This window comes from Petromyzon marinus (assembly GCF_048934315.1).
Source record: "Petromyzon marinus isolate PM22_M1 ecotype Great Lakes invasive population chromosome 70 unlocalized genomic scaffold, UKy_Petmar_22M1.pri1.0 chr70_unloc.3, whole genome shotgun sequence".
Classification (NCBI taxonomy): domain Eukaryota; kingdom Metazoa; phylum Chordata; class Hyperoartia; order Petromyzontiformes; family Petromyzontidae; genus Petromyzon; species Petromyzon marinus.
The window spans coordinates 49,897-67,500 of NW_027422605.1; the positions used below are offsets into that span (position 1 = coordinate 49,897).

The 17,604-nt window shown below is 55.3% G+C and overlaps 1 protein-coding gene and 1 non-coding gene across 2 annotated transcripts in view; both read left to right on the forward strand.

Moving 5' to 3' along the window:
- The window catches only part of DKC1 (dyskerin pseudouridine synthase 1), a 40,643-nt gene that overhangs the window by 8,444 nt on the left and 14,595 nt on the right, over window positions 1-17,604 (forward strand). The window contains exons 2-8 of the mRNA XM_076058335.1: window positions 1,797-1,855; window positions 4,323-4,412; window positions 5,268-5,359; window positions 6,105-6,289; window positions 9,310-9,374; window positions 12,582-12,708; window positions 16,842-16,972. Of these exons, the coding sequence (XP_075914450.1) occupies window positions 1,797-1,855; window positions 4,323-4,412; window positions 5,268-5,359; window positions 6,105-6,289; window positions 9,310-9,374; window positions 12,582-12,708; window positions 16,842-16,972 (749 nt within the window). The remainder of the gene's footprint in view (window positions 1-1,796; window positions 1,856-4,322; window positions 4,413-5,267; window positions 5,360-6,104; window positions 6,290-9,309; window positions 9,375-12,581; window positions 12,709-16,841; window positions 16,973-17,604) is intronic.
- On the forward strand, window positions 7,658-7,896 carry LOC116957210 (small nucleolar RNA SNORD17). The gene has a single exon (XR_004405116.2). It is a non-coding gene; the product is annotated as a small nucleolar RNA SNORD17 (small nucleolar RNA).

A 17,604-nucleotide genomic window follows, 5' to 3' on the forward strand; every position in this document is an offset into this window, starting at 1 on the left:
TTTGTGAGTGTCGTGTGTGTGAGTGTCGTGTGTTTGAGTGTCGTGTGTGTGAGTGTCGTGTGTGTGAGTATCGTGTGTGTGTGTCGTGTGTGTGAGTGTCGTGTGTGTGAGTGTCGTGTTTGTGAGTGTCGTGTGTGTGAGTGTCGTGTGTGTGAGTGTCGTGTGTTTGAGTGTCGTGTGTGTATTGTGTTTGAGTATCGTGTTTGTGAGTTTCGTGCGTGTCGGTTTCGTGTTTGTGAGTATCGTGTGTGTGACGTTCTTACCCCATCCCTCTACTGGACATCTGTAAACAAAGAGCTTTATAGCTCTTCGGATTCCGCGTGCAGTCTACACACTGATTCTGGTGTGGTACGGGGGGGGGGGGGGCTGTGACACGTGGCGAGGTCGCCCTCGACCTGAAGCTTTCGTGACTGCAGGAATTAATATTCTTGGGTCTTGGTAGATGTTGACTACCTCGCCTGGTACGCAGGAGGTCGTGGGTTCGATCCCGATGCCTGCTGCAGCTGTATACTTGGAGTCTGCGTCTCTCTCCCTCATCATCACGGTGGCTATGAGATGTTGACTACCTCGCCTGGTGTGCAGGAGGTCGTGGGTTCGATCCCGACCCTGACGAGGCCAGCTGCTGCTGCTGTCTATTTGGAGTCTGCGTCTCCATATGTGTTGAGAGTATTCGGCTGCTGCTGTAGACCACCACGTGGTGAATGATCGCCCGGGGGTCGCTTCTGAAAGAGAGCCAAGTGGCTCAGTGGGGCCTTGGAACCTGCTAGGATATGAAAGAGAGCCAAGTGGCTCAGTGGGGCCTTGGAACCTGCTAGGATATGAAAGAGAGCCAAGTGGCTCAGTGGGGCCTTAGAACCTGCTAGGATATGAAAGAGAGCCAAGTGGCTCAGTGGGGCCTTGGAACCTGCTAGGATATGAATAGAGAGCCAAGTGGCTCAGTGGGGCCTTGGAACCTGCTAGGATATGAAAGAGAGCCAAGTGGCTCAGTGGGGCCTTGGAACCTGCTAGGATATGAAAGAGAGCCAAGTGGCTCAGTGGGGCCTTGGAACCTGCTAGGATATGAAAGAGAGCCAAGTGGCTCAGTGGGGCCTTAGAACCTGCTAGGATATGAAAGAGAGCCAAGTGGCTCAGTGGGGCCTTGGAACCTGCTAGGATATGAAAGAGAGCCAAGTGGCTCAGTGGGGCCTTGGAACCTGCTAGGATATGAATAGAGAGCCAAGTGGCTCAGTGGGGCCTTGGAACCTGCTAGGATATGAATAGTGACGTGGTGGTGGTGGTGTGGAATGGGCTGTGATGGGGTGCAGTAAACATCACCACTAGAGAGACAAAGGTGGCCGGGCTACTAGCAGCACTTGCGCCAACAGTCTGGAGGCTACACGGGGGATCTTTGTCTTTGGAGATGATGGTGTTGGTAACGGTGATGGTGATGGTGATAGTATTGGTAATTATGATGGTCGCGGTGGTGGTGGTGGTGATGGTGGCGGTGATGGTGATAGTATTGGTAATTATGATGGTGGTGGTGATGGTGGCGGTGATGGTGATAGTATTGGTAATTATGATGGTGGTGGTGATGGTGGTGGTGATGGTGACAGTGATGGCGGTAGTATTGGTAATTATGACGGTGATGGTGACGGTGGCGGTGATGGTGGTAGTATTGGTAATTATGACGGTGATGGTGCTGGTGCTAGTATTGGTAATTATGATGGTGACGGTGGTGGTGATGGTAATTATGACGGTGATGGTGACGGTGATGGTGACGGTGATGGTGACGGTGATGGTGACGGTGACCCCCACAGATGCACGCGAAAAGAAAGGCGGCAAGAAGAAGGGAGAGCTGCAGGACCGCGAGATCGGGGTACACAAACACACACAGCTACACACACAGCTACACACACAGCTACACACACAGCTACACACACACCTACACACAGCTACACACACAGCTACACACACACCTACACACAGCTACACACACATAGCTACACACACACAGCTACACACACACAGCTACACACACACAGCTACACACACACAGCTACACACACACAGCTACACACACACAGCTACACACACACAGCTACACACACACAGCTACACACACACAGCTACACACACACAGCTACACACACAGCTACACACACATAGCTACACACACACAGCTACACACACACAGCTACACACACACAGCTACACACACACAGCTACACACACACAGCTACACACACACAGCTACACACACATAGCTACACACACACAGCTACACACACACAGCTACACACACACAGCTACACACACACAGCTACACACACACAGCTACACACACACAGCTACACACACAGCTACACACACACAGCTACACACACACAGCTACACACACACAGCTACACACACACAGCTACACACACACAGCTACACACACACCTACACACACACCCACACACAGCTACCCACACACACCTACACAAACACACACAGCTACACACGCGCAGCTACACACACACACAGCTACACACCTACACACAGCTACACACGCACCTACACACCTACAAACACACAGCTACACACACACAGCTACCCACACACCTACACAAACACACACACAGCTACACACACAGCTACACACGCGCAGCTACACACACACAGCTACACACCTACACACAGCTACACACGCAGCTACACACCTACGCACACAGCTACACACACACAGCTACACACACACATAGCTACACACACACAGCTACACACACACACCTACACACACACACCTACACACACAGCTACACACACACACACAGCTACACACACACACAGCTACACACACCTACACAGCTACACACACCTACACAGCTACACACACCTACACACACACCTACACACCACACCTACACACACACCTACACACCACACCTACACACCACACACACAGCTACACACACAGCTACAAAGATAAAGATCCCCCATATAGCCTTAACAGACTGTAGGGGCAAGTGCTGTTAGCGAGCACCTATGAAGGCCGGAACGGTACACGAGGGGGTGGGTGGCCAGCACCACGCCCGACCGCCTTTGTCTCCCTGGTGGCAATGTTTACACACCGCACCAGGTACTCATTTGAGGCTGAGTCGACCTAGGGGAGGCCCGGGACCGGTTCAGATAATTGTCACTGGTGTTGGCCGTGAGCGGGAATCGAACCCGGGTCGCCAGGTTCATAGCGCAGCGCGCTTACCGCTACACTATCGCTCCCCACTATCGCTCCCCACACACAGCTACACACCTACACAAACACCACACAGCTACACACACAGCTACACAAACACCACACACACACCTACACACACACCACACACACACCTACACACACACCACACACACCTACACACACACAGCTACACACACACAGCTACACACACACCTACACACACACCTACACACACACCTACACACACCACACACACACACCACACACACACCTACACACACAGCTACACAACATTAACAACCGCCATTCGCCACTAAGTGGCGGTGACGTCACCACGACGCTTGTGCCAGGCTATGTGCACCCTGAGGCCACGTGAAGTGTCGAACGCCCGCTGGCAGGAGGTCACGGGGCAGACCCAGGTGCCACGGGTCGACTGACTGAGATGACTGGCTGATGCACCACCTGTGCCCCCTACTGTGCCAACCTGCTGTGCTTTAGCCACCCGGCGCTCCGCTCGTTGTTGTGAGTGTCGCTACTCCGCCCTCCGTTGTTATTGGAGGGCGACTGCCTCCAACTGCCCAGTAGCGTCCTTCACGAGCCTCCTCCACAGAGGCCGATCTTGACACCGCTGGTACCAGTCATCGGCAAGTCCACTCAGCTCCACGTCCTCCTGTACCATGTCACTCCATCTCTTCTCTAGCCCGTGCCGTGCCTGCTTAGCCCCCTCAATCCGGCCGAACAAAAGCTGTTTCGGCACACACACCTACACACACACGTACACACGCCTACACACACCTACACACGTACACACGCCTACACACACACGCCTACACACACACACCTACACACACGCTGCGCTCCGAACCCGCCACAGGCCCCAGTTCGATTCCCGCTCACGGCCGCCATTTAATAATTATCTGAACCGGTCCTGGGCCCCTTCCCCGGGATCGACTCGTCCTCAATCGAGTACCGGGTGGAGCGGTGCGTTGTGAACATCGCCACTGGGGAAGACAAAGGCGGCCGGGCGTGGTGCCGGCCACCCACCCACCCCCTCGTGTGCCACGGTGGCGGCCTTCGTAGGCGCTGCTGCTCGCTAACGGCACTCGCCCCCTGTGTGTGTCCGTAGGAGATTCAGCACCACGGAGACTTCCTCATCAAGCCCTCCGAGTCCACGGTGGCCAAACTCAACTCGGCACAGTGGCCTCTGCTGCTCAAGGTGCCAGCCCTCATCCCCCTCCTGGCAGTGGGCACAGGGACAGCTGCCACTGGGGGTGCCCCTCGGTCTAGACCACACAGCAGCAGCAATCAGTCATCACACACTCTACTGGCAGTAGACTGAATGCACAGGGACAGCTGCCACTGGGGGTGCCCCTCGGTCTAGACCACACAGCAGCAGCAATCAGTCATCACACACTCCTCTACTGGCAGTAGACTGAATGCACAGGGACAGCTGCCACTGGGGGTGCCCCTCGGTCTAGACCACACAGCAGCAGCAATCAGTCATCACACACTCCTCTACTGGCAGTAGACTGAATGCACAGGGACAGCTGCCACTGGGGGTGCCCATAGACGAGACCACAGCAGCAATCAGTCATCGCCCACTACTGGCAGAATTCTCATCAATGTCTCTCTCACCATCTCTCTCTCCATCTCTCCCTCTCCGTCTCTCTCTCACCATCTCTCTCATCTGCCTCCTCTCCATCTCTCTCTCCATCTCTCTCTCCATCTCTCTCTCTCTCCATCTCTCTCTCCATCTCTCTCTTTCTCCATCTCTCTCTCTCCATCTCTCTCCATCTGTCTTTCTCCTTCTCTCTCTCTCTCTCCATCTCTCTCTCACCATCTCTCTCACCATCTCTCTCATCTCCCTCCTCTCCATCTCTCTCTCTCTCCATCTCTCTCTCTCCATCTCTCTCCATCTGTCTTTCTCCATCTCTCTCTCTCCATCTGTATTTCTCCATCTCTCCCTTTCTCTCCATCTCCCCCCCCTCTCCTCCCTCTCTTTCTCTCTCTCCACCCCCCTCCCCATCTCTCCCCCACCCCCCATCCCCGGACCCACCACGGTCCCGTCTAGAATTTTGACCGTCTGAACGTCCGCACCACCCACTACACGCCGCTCCCTAGCGGAGCCTCTCCACTCAAACGCGAGCTGCAGGAGTACATCAAGTGAGTGCTCCCACCGTCACCTCCATCGGCACGATCGTCATCGCCACCATCATCGTCACCATCACCGCAACTATCCTCACCACCACCATCGTCGCCACTGCCACCACCGCCATCATCGCCATTGTTGCCATCATCATTGCCACCACCGTGCTCCATCCACTGCTGGATGACGTCCTCGCCAATTCACCATCGTTGTCGCAACCATCGTCATCTTGTGGTTGTGTCGTGGTTATGATGGTTGCTGTGGTTGTGATTATGGTTGTGGTTGTGATGTTGCCGTGGTTGTGATTGTGATTGTGGGTGTGATGTTGCAGTGGTTGTGGTGGTTGTGATCTTGCGGTGGTTGTGATTGTGGTTGTGATGGTTGCGGTGGTTGTGATTATGGTTGTGGTTGTGATGTTGCGGTGGTTATGATTGTGATTGTGGTTGTGATGTTGCAGTGATTGTGGTGGTTGTGATCTTGCGGTGGTTGTGATTGTGGTTGTGATGGTTGCGGTGATTGTGGCTGTAATTATGGTTGTGATGTTGCGGTGGTTATGATTGTGATTGTGATGTTGCAGTGATTGTGGTTGTGGTGGTTGTGATCTTGCGGTGGTTGTGATTGTGGTTGTGATGGTTGCGGTGATTGTGGTTGTGATTGTGGTTGCCGTGGTTGTGATGTTGCGGTGGTTGTGGTGGTTGTGATGGTTGCGGTGGTTGTGATTGTGGTTGCCGTGGTTGTGATGATTGCGGTGGTTGCGGCCAGGACGGGCTTCATCAACCTGGACAAGCCAGCCAATCCGTCGTCCCACGAAGTGGTGGCATGGATCAAGCGCATCCTGCGCTGCGACAAGACGGGGCACAGTGGCACGCTCGATCCCAAGGTCACGGGCTGCCTCATCGTGTGCATCGACCGCGCCACGCGTCTCGTCAAGTCCCAGCAGAGCGCCGGTGAGCACCGCACTGTACCGCACAACACCGCACTGCACAACACCGTACCGCACAACACCGTACTGTACCACACAACACCGTACCGCACCACACAACACCACACTGCACAACACCGTACCGCACCACACAACACCACACTGTTCCGCACTGCACAACACCACACCGCACCGCACAACACCACACTGTACCGCACAACACCGTACCGCACCACACAACACCACACTGCACCGCACAACACCACACTGTACCGCACCGCACAACACTCCACGAACCGCCCACGCGCACGGCATGCATCACTCTCCTTCGTGGTGCGTGGATGGAGGCGCTGGTTGACCCCTCTCTGTGTGTCGTAGTGGTCGTGGTAGTGGTGGTGGTAGTGGTGGTAGTGATGTGAAGTGATGATGATGATGTTTATGGTCATCATGATGACTGTGGTAGTGGTGGTGGTAGTGGTGGTGGTAGTGGTGGTAGTGGTGCGAAATGATGATGATGTTTATGGTCGTCATGATGACTGTGGTAGTAGTGGTGGTGGTAGTGGTGGTTGTAGTGGGGTGGTAGTGGTGGTGGTAGTGGTGGTAGTGGGGTGGTAGTTGTCGTGGAAGTGGTGGTGGTGGTAGTGGTGCGAAGTGATGATGATGTTTATGGTCGTCATGATGACTGTGGTGGTGGTGGTAGTGGTGGTGGTAGTCGTGGTGGTAGTGGTGGTGGTAGTAGTGGTGGTGGTGGTGCTAGTGGTGGTAGTGGTGGTAGTGGTAGTGGTGGTAGTGGTAGTGGTGGTAGTGGTAGTGGTGGTAGTGGTAGTGGTGGTAGTGGTAATGGTAGTAATGGTGGTAGTGGTGTGAAGTGATGATGATGTTTATGGTCGTCATGATGACTGTGGTAGTGGTGGTAGTGGTGGTGGTAGTGGTGGTAGTGGTGGTGGTGGTGGTAGTGGTGGTAGTGGTGCGAAGTGATGATGATGTTTATGGTTGTCATGATGACTGTGGTGGTGCTAGTGGTGATAGTGGTGGTAGTGGTGGTGGTGGTTAGTGGTGGTAGTAGTAATGGTGGTAGTGGTGGTAGTGGTGCGAAGTGATGATGATGTTTATGGTCGTCATGATGACTGTGGTGGTGGTGGTAGTGGTGGTGGTAGTGGTAGTAGTGGTGGTGGTAGTGGTAGTAGTGGTGGTAGTGGTGGTGGTAGTGGTGGAGGTAGTGGTGGTTGTAGTGGGGTGGTAGTAGTGGTGGTAGTGGTGGTGGTAGTGGTGCGAAGTGATGATGATGTTTATGGTCGTCATGATGACTGGTGGTGGTGGTAGTGGTGGTGGTAGTGGTGGTGGCGGTGGTGGTGGTGGTGGTAGTGGTAGTGATGGTAGTGGTGGTAGTGGTGCGAAGTGATGATGATGTTTATCCATTCTCAGAGCCACCGCCCCCCTCTCCCCACCACGGCCGCTCCCCCCCCAGCGTCTTGCCGGGTGGGGGAGTAAGCTCAGCTCCCATTGGCCAATGGCCTCTGGGAGCCGAGCGCCGATTGGTCGGCAGAGGAGGGGGCAGGCGGGGGTGGGGCCTCCGGGCCCCCCACGGCCCCCCCTCCCCGTTGGCCGAGATGAGTCGACTTTTCTGATCGCACGCCGAGTAGAGACGCAGAGTTTGGTGGTCTAGGCAAGGCTGAGATGAGTCGACATGATGAGAGTTTTGCTATGGGGGCAGCACAACTTTGTGTTCTGTTTTGTCTACACTCAACCACTCGCTCACACACTCACCCACCCACCAACCCACTCACTCACCCACCAACCCACTCACTCACTCACCGACCCCACTCACTTACCCACCCACTCATTCACTCACCAACCCACTCACTCACCCACCCCACTCACTCACCCACCCACTCATTCACTCACCGACCCACTCAACCACCCACTCATTCACTCACCCACTCACTCATTCACTCACTCACTCACCCACCAACCCACTCACTCACCCACCAACCCACTCACTCACCCACTCACTCACCCACCAACCCACTCACTCACCCACCAACCCACTCACTCACCCACCAACCCACTCACTCACCCACTCACTCACCCACCAACCCACTCACTCACCCACCAACCCACTCACTCACCCATCAACCCACTCACTCACCCACCAACCCACTCACTCACCCACCAACCCACTCACTCACCCACCCCACTCACTCACCCACCCCACTCACTCACCCACCCCACTCACTCACCCACCAACCCACTCACTCACCCACCAACCCACTCACTATCCCACCAACCCACTCACTCACCCACCAACCCACTCACTCACCCACCCACTCATTCACTCACCGACCCACTCATTCACTCACCGACCCACTCAACCACCCACTCATTCACTCACCCACTCACTCATTCACTCACCCACCCACTCACCCACCCCACTCACTCACCCACCAACCCACTCATTCACTCACCCACCCACTCATTCACTCACCCACCCACTCACCCACCCACCCACTCACCCACCCACTCATTCACTCACCCACCCACTCACCCACCCACTCACCCACTCACCCACCCACTCATTCACTCACCCACCCACTCACTCATTCACTCACCCACTCACCCATTCATTCACTCACCTACCCACTCACCCACCCACTCATTCACCCACTCACCCACCCACTCACCCACCCCACTCACCCACCAACCCACTCACTCACCCACCCACTCATTCACTCACTCACCCACCCACTCACCCACCCCACTCACTCACTCACCCACTCACCCACCCACTCACCCACCCACTCACCCACCCCACTCACTCACTCACCCACTCACCCACCCACTCACCCACCCACTCACCCACCCCACTCACCCACCAACCCACTCACTCACCCACTAACTCATCCAGCCTCACTTCTGTACTCTGCGTCGCCACGTCCGGCGTTGTGTAACCGAGACATCGCCGGGGATGTTGGTTGCGTGTGCCATGCCCACCCCCCTCCCCCGTGTGCCCCCCTCCTCCCCCCGTGCACCACCGTGGTGCCGCAGGCAAGGAGTACGTGGGGATCGTTCGTCTGCACAGCGCCATCGAGAGTGAACTGCAGCTCACCAAGGTGCATGTCGTTTCAGACCCAGGGCCAAATCCAGGGCTGGGCAAACATCCTTCCCCCGTTCCCTTCAACCCCCCTCCCCCTCCATTCCCTCATCCCTCTCCGTCCGCTTTACCCAGGGGCACCCCCAGTGGCAGCAGTGTAGGAACACAGAGCTCGGGAAATTTTCATTTCTGTCATCGTCATTATCGTCGACATCATCATTATCGTGATCATTGTCACGATCATTATTGTGATCATCGTCACGATCATTATCGTGATCATCGTCATCATTATCATTATTGTGATCATCATCCTCACGGTCATCGTCACCATCACGATGGCTGTGGTGGTGGTGCGAAGTGATGATGATGTTTATGGTCGTCACGATGACTATGGTCGTGGTGGTAGTGATGGTAGTGGTGGTGCGAAGTGATGATGATGTTTATGGTCGTCACGATGACTATGGTCGTGGTGGTAGTGGTGGTAGTGGTGGTAGTGGTGCGAAGTGATGATGATGTTTATCGTCGTCACGATGACTGGTCGTGGTGGTGGTGGTAGTGGTGGTGGTGGTGCGAAGTGATGATGATGTTTATGGTCGTCACGATGACTATGGTCGTGGTGATAGTGATGGTAGTGGTGGTAGTGGTGCGAAGTGATGATGATGTTTATGGTCGTCACGATGACTATGGTCGTGGTGGTAGTGATGGTAGTGGTGGTAGTGGTGCGAAGTGATGATGATGTTTATGGTCGTCACGATGACTATGGTCGTGGTGGTAGTGATGGTAGTGGTAGTGGTGGTGGTAGTGGTGCGAAGTGATGATGATGTTTATGGTCGTCACGATGACTATGGTCGTGGTGGTAGTGATGGTAGTGGTGGTAGTGGTGCGAAGTGATGATGATGTTTATGGTCGTCACGATGACTATGGTCGTGGTGGTAGTGATGGTAGTGGTGGTGGTAGTGGTGCGAAGTGATGATGATGTTTATGGTCGTCACGATGACTATGGTCGTGGTGGTAGTGATGGTAGTGGTGGTGGTGCGAAGTGATGATGATGTTTATGGTCGTCACGATGACTATGGTCGTGGTGGTAGTGATGGTAGTGGTGGTGGTAGTGGTGCGAAGTGATGATGATGTTTATGGTCGTCACGATGACTATGGTCGTGGTGGTAGTGATGGTAGTGGTGGTGGTAGTGGTGCGAAGTGATGATGATGTTTATGGTCGTCACGATGACTATGGTCGTGGTGGTAGTGATGGTAGTGGTGGTAGTGGTGCGAAGTGATGATGATGTTTATGGTCGTCACGATGACTATGGTCGTGGTGGTAGTGATGGTAGTGGTGGTGGTAGTGGTGCGAAGTGATGATGATGTTTATGGTCGTCACGATGACTATGGTCGTGGTGGTAGTGATGGTAGTGGTGGTGGTGCGAAGTGATGATGATGTTTATGGTCGTCACGATGACTATGGTCGTGGTGGTAGTGATGGTAGTGGTGGTGGTAGTGGTGCGAAGTGATGATGATGTTTATGGTCGTCACGATGACTATGGTCGTGGTGGTAGTGATGGTAGTGGTGGTAGTGGTGGTAGTAATGGTGGTAGTGGTGGTGGTGCGAAGTGATGATGATGTTTATGGTCGTCACGATGACTGTGGTAGTAGTGGTGGTAGTGATGGTAGTGGTGGTAGTGATGGTAGTGATGGTAGTGGTGGTAGTGGTGCGAAGTGATGATGATGTTTATGGTCGTCATGATGACTGTGGTAGTAGTGATGGTAGTGGTAGTGGTGGTAGTGGTGGTGGTAGTGGTGGTGGTAGTGGTGGTGGTAGTGGTGCGAAGTGATGATGATGTTTATGGTCGTCACGATGACTATGGTCGTGGTGCTAGTGGTGGTAGTGGTGGTGGTAGTGGTGCGAAGTGATGATGATGTTTATAGTTGTCATGATGACTGTGGTAGTAATGGTGGTAGTGGTGGTAGTGGTGGTGGTAGTGGTGCTAGTGGTGGTGCTAGTGGTGATAGTGGTGGTAGTGGTAGTGATGGTAGTGATGGTAGTGGTGGTGGTAGTGGTGGTAGTGGTGCGAAGTGATGATGATGTTTATGGTCGTCACGATGACTGTGGTAGTGGTGGTGGTAGTGGTGGTGGTGGTTAGTGGTGGTGGTAGTGGTGGTGGTGGTGGTAGTGGTGCGAAGTGATGATGATGTTTATGGTCGTCACGATGACTGTGGTAGTGGTGGTGCTAGTGGTGATAGTGGTGGTGGTGGTAGTGGTGGTAGTGGTGCGAAGTGATGATGATGTTTATGGTTGTCATGATGACTATGGTGGTGCTAGTGGTGATAGTGGTGGTAGTGGTGGTGGTGGTTAGTGGTGGTGGTAGTAATGGTGGTAGTGGTGGTGGTGGTGGTGCGAAGTGATGATGATGTTTATCCATTCTCAGAGCCACCGCCCCCTCTCCCCACCACGGCCGCTCCCCCCCCAGCGTCTTGCCGGGCGGGGGAGTAAGCTTAGCTCCCATTGGCCAGTGGTCTTTGGGAGCCGAGTGCCGATTGGTCGGCGGAGGAGGGGGCAGGCGGGGTTGGGGGGGGTGGGGGCCTCCGGCCCCCCCCACTGCCCCCCCCCTCCCCGTCGGCTGAGATGAGTCGACTTTTCTGATCGCACGCCGAGTAGAGACGCAGAGTTTGGTTTTCTAGACAAGGCTGAGATGACACATAGGGAAAGATGATGAGGTAATGTTAGAGGAAATGTTACTGTTGTGTGAGTCTATTGGTTTTTCTGAGTGTCGGTATTTCTGTGGATCTCTGTGAGTCTCTGCACGAGTCTACTGGTCTTTGTGTAAAGTCCAGGTATTGTGCGGTTTTAATTAGAGGCCTCATTAATTAATTGCATATTATTCACGGACGATGCATGGATGTGTGAGTGCGCGGTAGTGGTAGCATTTAGCGCTTTGTGCTACGAACCCGGCCACCAAAGTGGGATTTCCGTTCATGGCCACCACCAGTGACGATGACCTGAACTGGTCCTGGGCCTCCTTCCCGAGGTCGACTCGGCCTCAGATGAGTTCCCGGTGCGGTGTGCATTAAACGTCGCCACTTGGCGAAGGCTGCCGGGCAGGCCACCAACCCTCTCGTGTATCTTGCCGGCCTTCATTGGCGCTGCTGCTGCTGCTGCTGCTGCACTTGCCCCGACAGTCTTGTGAGGGTTACACGGGGGAACCTTTGTCTTTGTGTGCGTGTCGCGAAGGCGATGGATACCCTGACGGGGGCCCTGTTCCAACGGCCGCCCCTCATCGCCGCCGTCAAGCGCCAGCTTCGCGTGCGCACCATCTACGAGAGCAAGATGATCGAGTACGACCCAGAGCGCCGCCTCGGTACAGTGAAATACCCCCTGGTGCAGAGTCACCGCCATTCACACCCTCCTCCCTGGTGTAGAGTCACTGCCATTCACACCCTCCCTGGTGCAGAGTCACCACCATTCACACCCTCCCTGGTGTAGTCACCACCATTCACACCCTGGTGCAGAGTCACCACCATTCACACCCTCCCTGGTGTAGAGTCACCACCATTCACACCCTCCCTGGTGCAGAGTCACCACCATTCACACCCTCTCTGGTGCAGTCACTGCCATTCACACCCTCCCTGGTGTAGAGTCACCACCATTCACACCCTCCCTGGTGTAGAGTCACCACCATTCACACCCTCCCTGGTGCAGAGTCACAGCCATTCACACCCTCCCTGGTGTAGAGTCACCACCATTCACACTCTCCCTGGTGCAGAGTCACCACCATTCACACCCTCCCTGGTGCAGAGTCACCACCATTCACACCCTCCCTGGTGCAGAGTCACCACCATTCACACCCTCCCTGGTGTAGAGTCACCGCCATTCACACCCTCCCTGGTGCAGAGTCACCACCATTCACACCCCCCCTGGTGCAGAGTCACAGCCATTCACACCCTCCCTGGTGTAGTCACCACCATTCACACCCTCCCTGGTGCAGAGTCACCACCATTCACACCCTCCCTGGTGTAGAGTCACCACCATTCACACCCTCCCTGGTGCAGAGTCACAGCCATTCACACCCTCCCTGGTGTAGAGTCACCACCATTCACACCCTCCCTGGTGCAGAGTCACCACCATTCACACCCTCCCTGGTGTAGAGTCACCACCATTCACACCCTCCCTGGTGTAGAGTCACCACCATTCACACCCTCCCTGGTGCAGAGTCACCACCATTCACACCCTCCCTGGTGTAGTCACCACCATTCACACCCTCCCTGGTGTAGTCACCACCATTCACACCCTCCCTGGTGTAGAGTCACCACCATTCACACCCTCCCTGGTGTAGAGTCACCGCCATTCACACCCTCCCTGGTGTAGAGTCACCACCATTCACACCCTCCCTGGTGTAGAGTCACCACCATTCACACCCTCCCTGGTGCAGAGTCACCACCATTCACACCCTCCCTGGTGCAGAGTCACCACCATTCACACCCTCCCTGGTGCAGAGTCACCACCATTCACACCCTCCCTGGTGCAGAGTCACCACCATTCACACCCTCCCTGGTGCAGAGTCACAGCCATTCACACCCTCCCTGGTGTAGAGTCACCACCATTCACACCCTCCCTGGTGTAGAGTCACCGCCATTCACACCCTCCCTGGTGTAGAGTCACCGCCATTCACACCCTCCCTGGTGCAGAGTCACCACCATTCACACCCTCCCTGGTGCAGAGTCACAGCCATTCACACCCTCCCTGGTGTAGAGTCACCACCATTCACACCCTCCCTGGTGCAGAGTCACTGCCATTCACACCCTCCCTGGTGTAGAGTCACAGCCATTCACACTCTCCCTGGTGCAGAGTCACCGCCATTCACACCCTCCCTGGTGCAGAGTCACAGCCATTCACACCCTCCCTGGTGTAGAGTCACCACCATTCACACCCTCCCTGGTGTAGAGTCACCGCCATTCACACCCTCCCTGGTGTAGAGTCACCACCATTCACACCCTCCCTGGTGCAGAGTCACCACCATTCACACTCTCCCTGGTGCAGAGTCACAGCCATTCACACCCTCCCTGGTGCAGAGTCACCACCATTCACACCCTCCCTGGTGCAGTCACCACCATTCACACCCTCCCTGGTGCAGAGTCACAGCCATTCACACCCTCCCTGGTGCAGAGTCACCACCATTCACACCCTCCCTGGTGCAGTCACCACCATTCACACCCTCCCTGGTGCAGAGTCACAGCCATTCACACCCTCCCTGGTGTAGTCACCACCATTCACACCCTCCCTGGTGCAGAGTCACCACCATTCACACCCTCCCTGGTGTAGTCACCACCATTCACACTCTCCCTGGTGCAGAGTCACCACCATTCACACCCTCCCTGGTGCAGAGTCACCACCATTCACACCCTCCCTGGTGTAGTCACCACCATTCACACTCTCCCTGGTGCAGAGTCACCACCATTCACACCCTCCCTGGTGCAGAGTCACCACCATTCACACCCTCCCTGGTGCAGAGTCACAGCCATTCACACCCTCTTTGGTGCAGTCACCACCATTCACACCCTCCCTGGTGTAGAGTCACAGCCATTCACACCCTCCCTGGTGTAGTCACCACCATTCACACCCTCCCTGGTGTAGTCACCACCATTCACACCCTCCCTGGTGTAGTCACCACCATTCACACCCTCCCTGGTGCAGAGTCACCACCATTCACACCCTCCCTGGTGCAGAGTCACCACCATTCACACCCTCCCTGGTGCAGAGTCACCACCATTCACACCCTCCCTGGTGTAGAGTCACCACCATTCACACCCTCCCTGGTGTAGAGTCACAGCCATTCACACCCTCCCTGGTGTAGTCACCACCATTCACACCCTCCCTGGTGTAGAGTCACCACCATTCACACCCTGGTGCAGAGTCACCACCATTCACACCCTCCCTGGTGCAGAGTCACCACCATTCACACCCTCCCTGGTGTAGAGTCACAGCCATTCACACCCTCCCTGGTGTAGTCACCACCATTCACACCCTCCCTGGTGTAGTCACCACCATTCACACCCTCCCTGGTGCAGAGTCACCACCATTCACACCCTCCCTGGTGTAGTCACCACCATTCACACCCCCCCTGGTGTAGAGTCACCACCATTCACACCCTCCCTGGTGTAGAGTCACCGCCATTCACACCCTCCCTGGTGTAGTCACCACCATTCACACCCTCCCTGGTGCAGAGTCACAGCCATTCACACCCTCCCTGGTGTAGTCACCACCATTCACACCCTCCCTGGTGTAGAGTCACCACCATTCACACCCTCCCTGGTGTAGAGTCACCACCATTCACACCCTCCCTGGTGCAGAGTCACCACCATTCACACCCTCCCTGGTGTAGAGTCACCACCATTCACACCCTCCCTGGTGCAGAGTCACCACCATTCACACCCTCCCTGGTGCAGAGTCACCACCATTCACACCCTCCCTGGTGCAGAGTCACCACCATTCACACCCTCCCTGGTGCAGAGTCACCACCATTCACACCCCCCCCTGGTATAGAGTCACCACCATTCACACCCTCCCTGGTGCAGAGTCACCACCATTCACACCCTCCCTGGTGTAGAGTCACAGCCATTCACACCCTCCCTGGTGTAGAGTCACAGCCATTCACACCCTCCCTGGTGTAGAGTCACCACCATTCACACCCTCCCTGGTGCAGAGTCACCACCATTCACACCCTCCCTGGTGTAGAGTCACTGCCATTCACACCCTCCCTGGTGTAGAGTCACTGCCATTCACACCCTCCCTGGTGCAGAGTCACTTTCATTCACAGTAAAATATTTTTTATAAACTATTTTTGTTTTACCAGGTGTAAGGCCCCACTGAGCTATGTAGCTATTTTTAGAAACGACCTGGCTATCACAGATGATAGCTCAGCAAAGTGGCTTATCACGCTCTGAAACGCCCGCTGTTGATTATAACTGTGGAGGGGAAAGCCGGGAGAACCCCCGGAAAAAATCCACGTCACCACGGGGAGAGAGAAAACTCTCCAGAAGTAGCACCGGCGTCTAGGGTCGGGGATTGAACCCACGCGACCTCCCGTATACCGGGCGAGGTAGTTAACATCTCCTAGCCTACCGCGTCACCCTCCCCGGTGCGGACAGTCGTTGGCCCCAAACGTCTCCCGCCAGGCGGACCGCGCCCTTAGCCAAGAGGAGGGGGAGTTCAGTAATATTTTTTAAAAACTTTTTTAAAAACACGCTTCATTGCAATGTACCGTAACTCCGTAAGGGACCGTGCTCAATTACAGCCAAGGTGAGTTAGTTTACCGTGAAGAATTAGACCCAAGCCGAAACATAGCGTGTGAAAAAGTTGAGTTTACAAGATTTGAGGATACAACAGACAGAGTGAGTTGATAAAAAGATGCTCGCGCGAACCGTCCAACTTCCCGCCGCTGGTTTGGTCTTCGCGTTAATCCTCCCCCCCGTGCCCCCCCCCCACTGTGTCCAGGTATCTTCTGGGTGAGCTGCGAGGCCGGCACCTACATCCGCACGCTGTGCGTGCACCTGGGCCTCCTGCTGGGGGTCGGCGGTCAGATGCAGGAGCTGCGCAGAGTTCGCTCCGGCGTGCTCAGCGAGAAGGTGAGGACTGGGCCAGCCCTCCTCCCCCACCCCCCCCGCACCGCCACACCCACCGCCACACCACCCAATAGGGCCCCACGGTGGCTGGGAGACGTTGACTATTTCACGTGGTATCCCGAACCCTGTGACGCTGCTGCTGTATATTTGTAGATGTTCACGTGCCTCGCCTGGTCTGCAAGGAGGTTGTGGGATCGATCCCAACCCTGACAATTCCTGGCCGTCACCTGACGAAGCTGGTTGTTGTTGTCGTCGTAATTGCTGTACATGAATTGTCAAATGTTGCCCTGGGTTTTACACTCCCGCACTAAACAACCAGTTAGTGCTGAACTAGCAGCTAATTAGCGTATTTCGTTTACATGAGAAGAGCTGACCACCAGCACCGCCGCGTGGCTGCTGCTACCGCCTTGCCGCTCTGTGCCTCCGGTTTCTCCTCCTGCCGAGTCGTCCTCTCTCCGAGTCGTCCTCTCTCCGAGTCGTCCTCTCTCCGAGTCGTCCTCTGTACGAGTCGTCCTCTGTACGAGTCGTCTCTCTGTCTGTGGTCAAATCCAAAGTTGTTGAGTTCGGTCCGGAGCTCCCCTCTCCGTGCCGTTAATTACTCTTTGGAACAGCAACACCGGGGTGGTGGTCGAGGT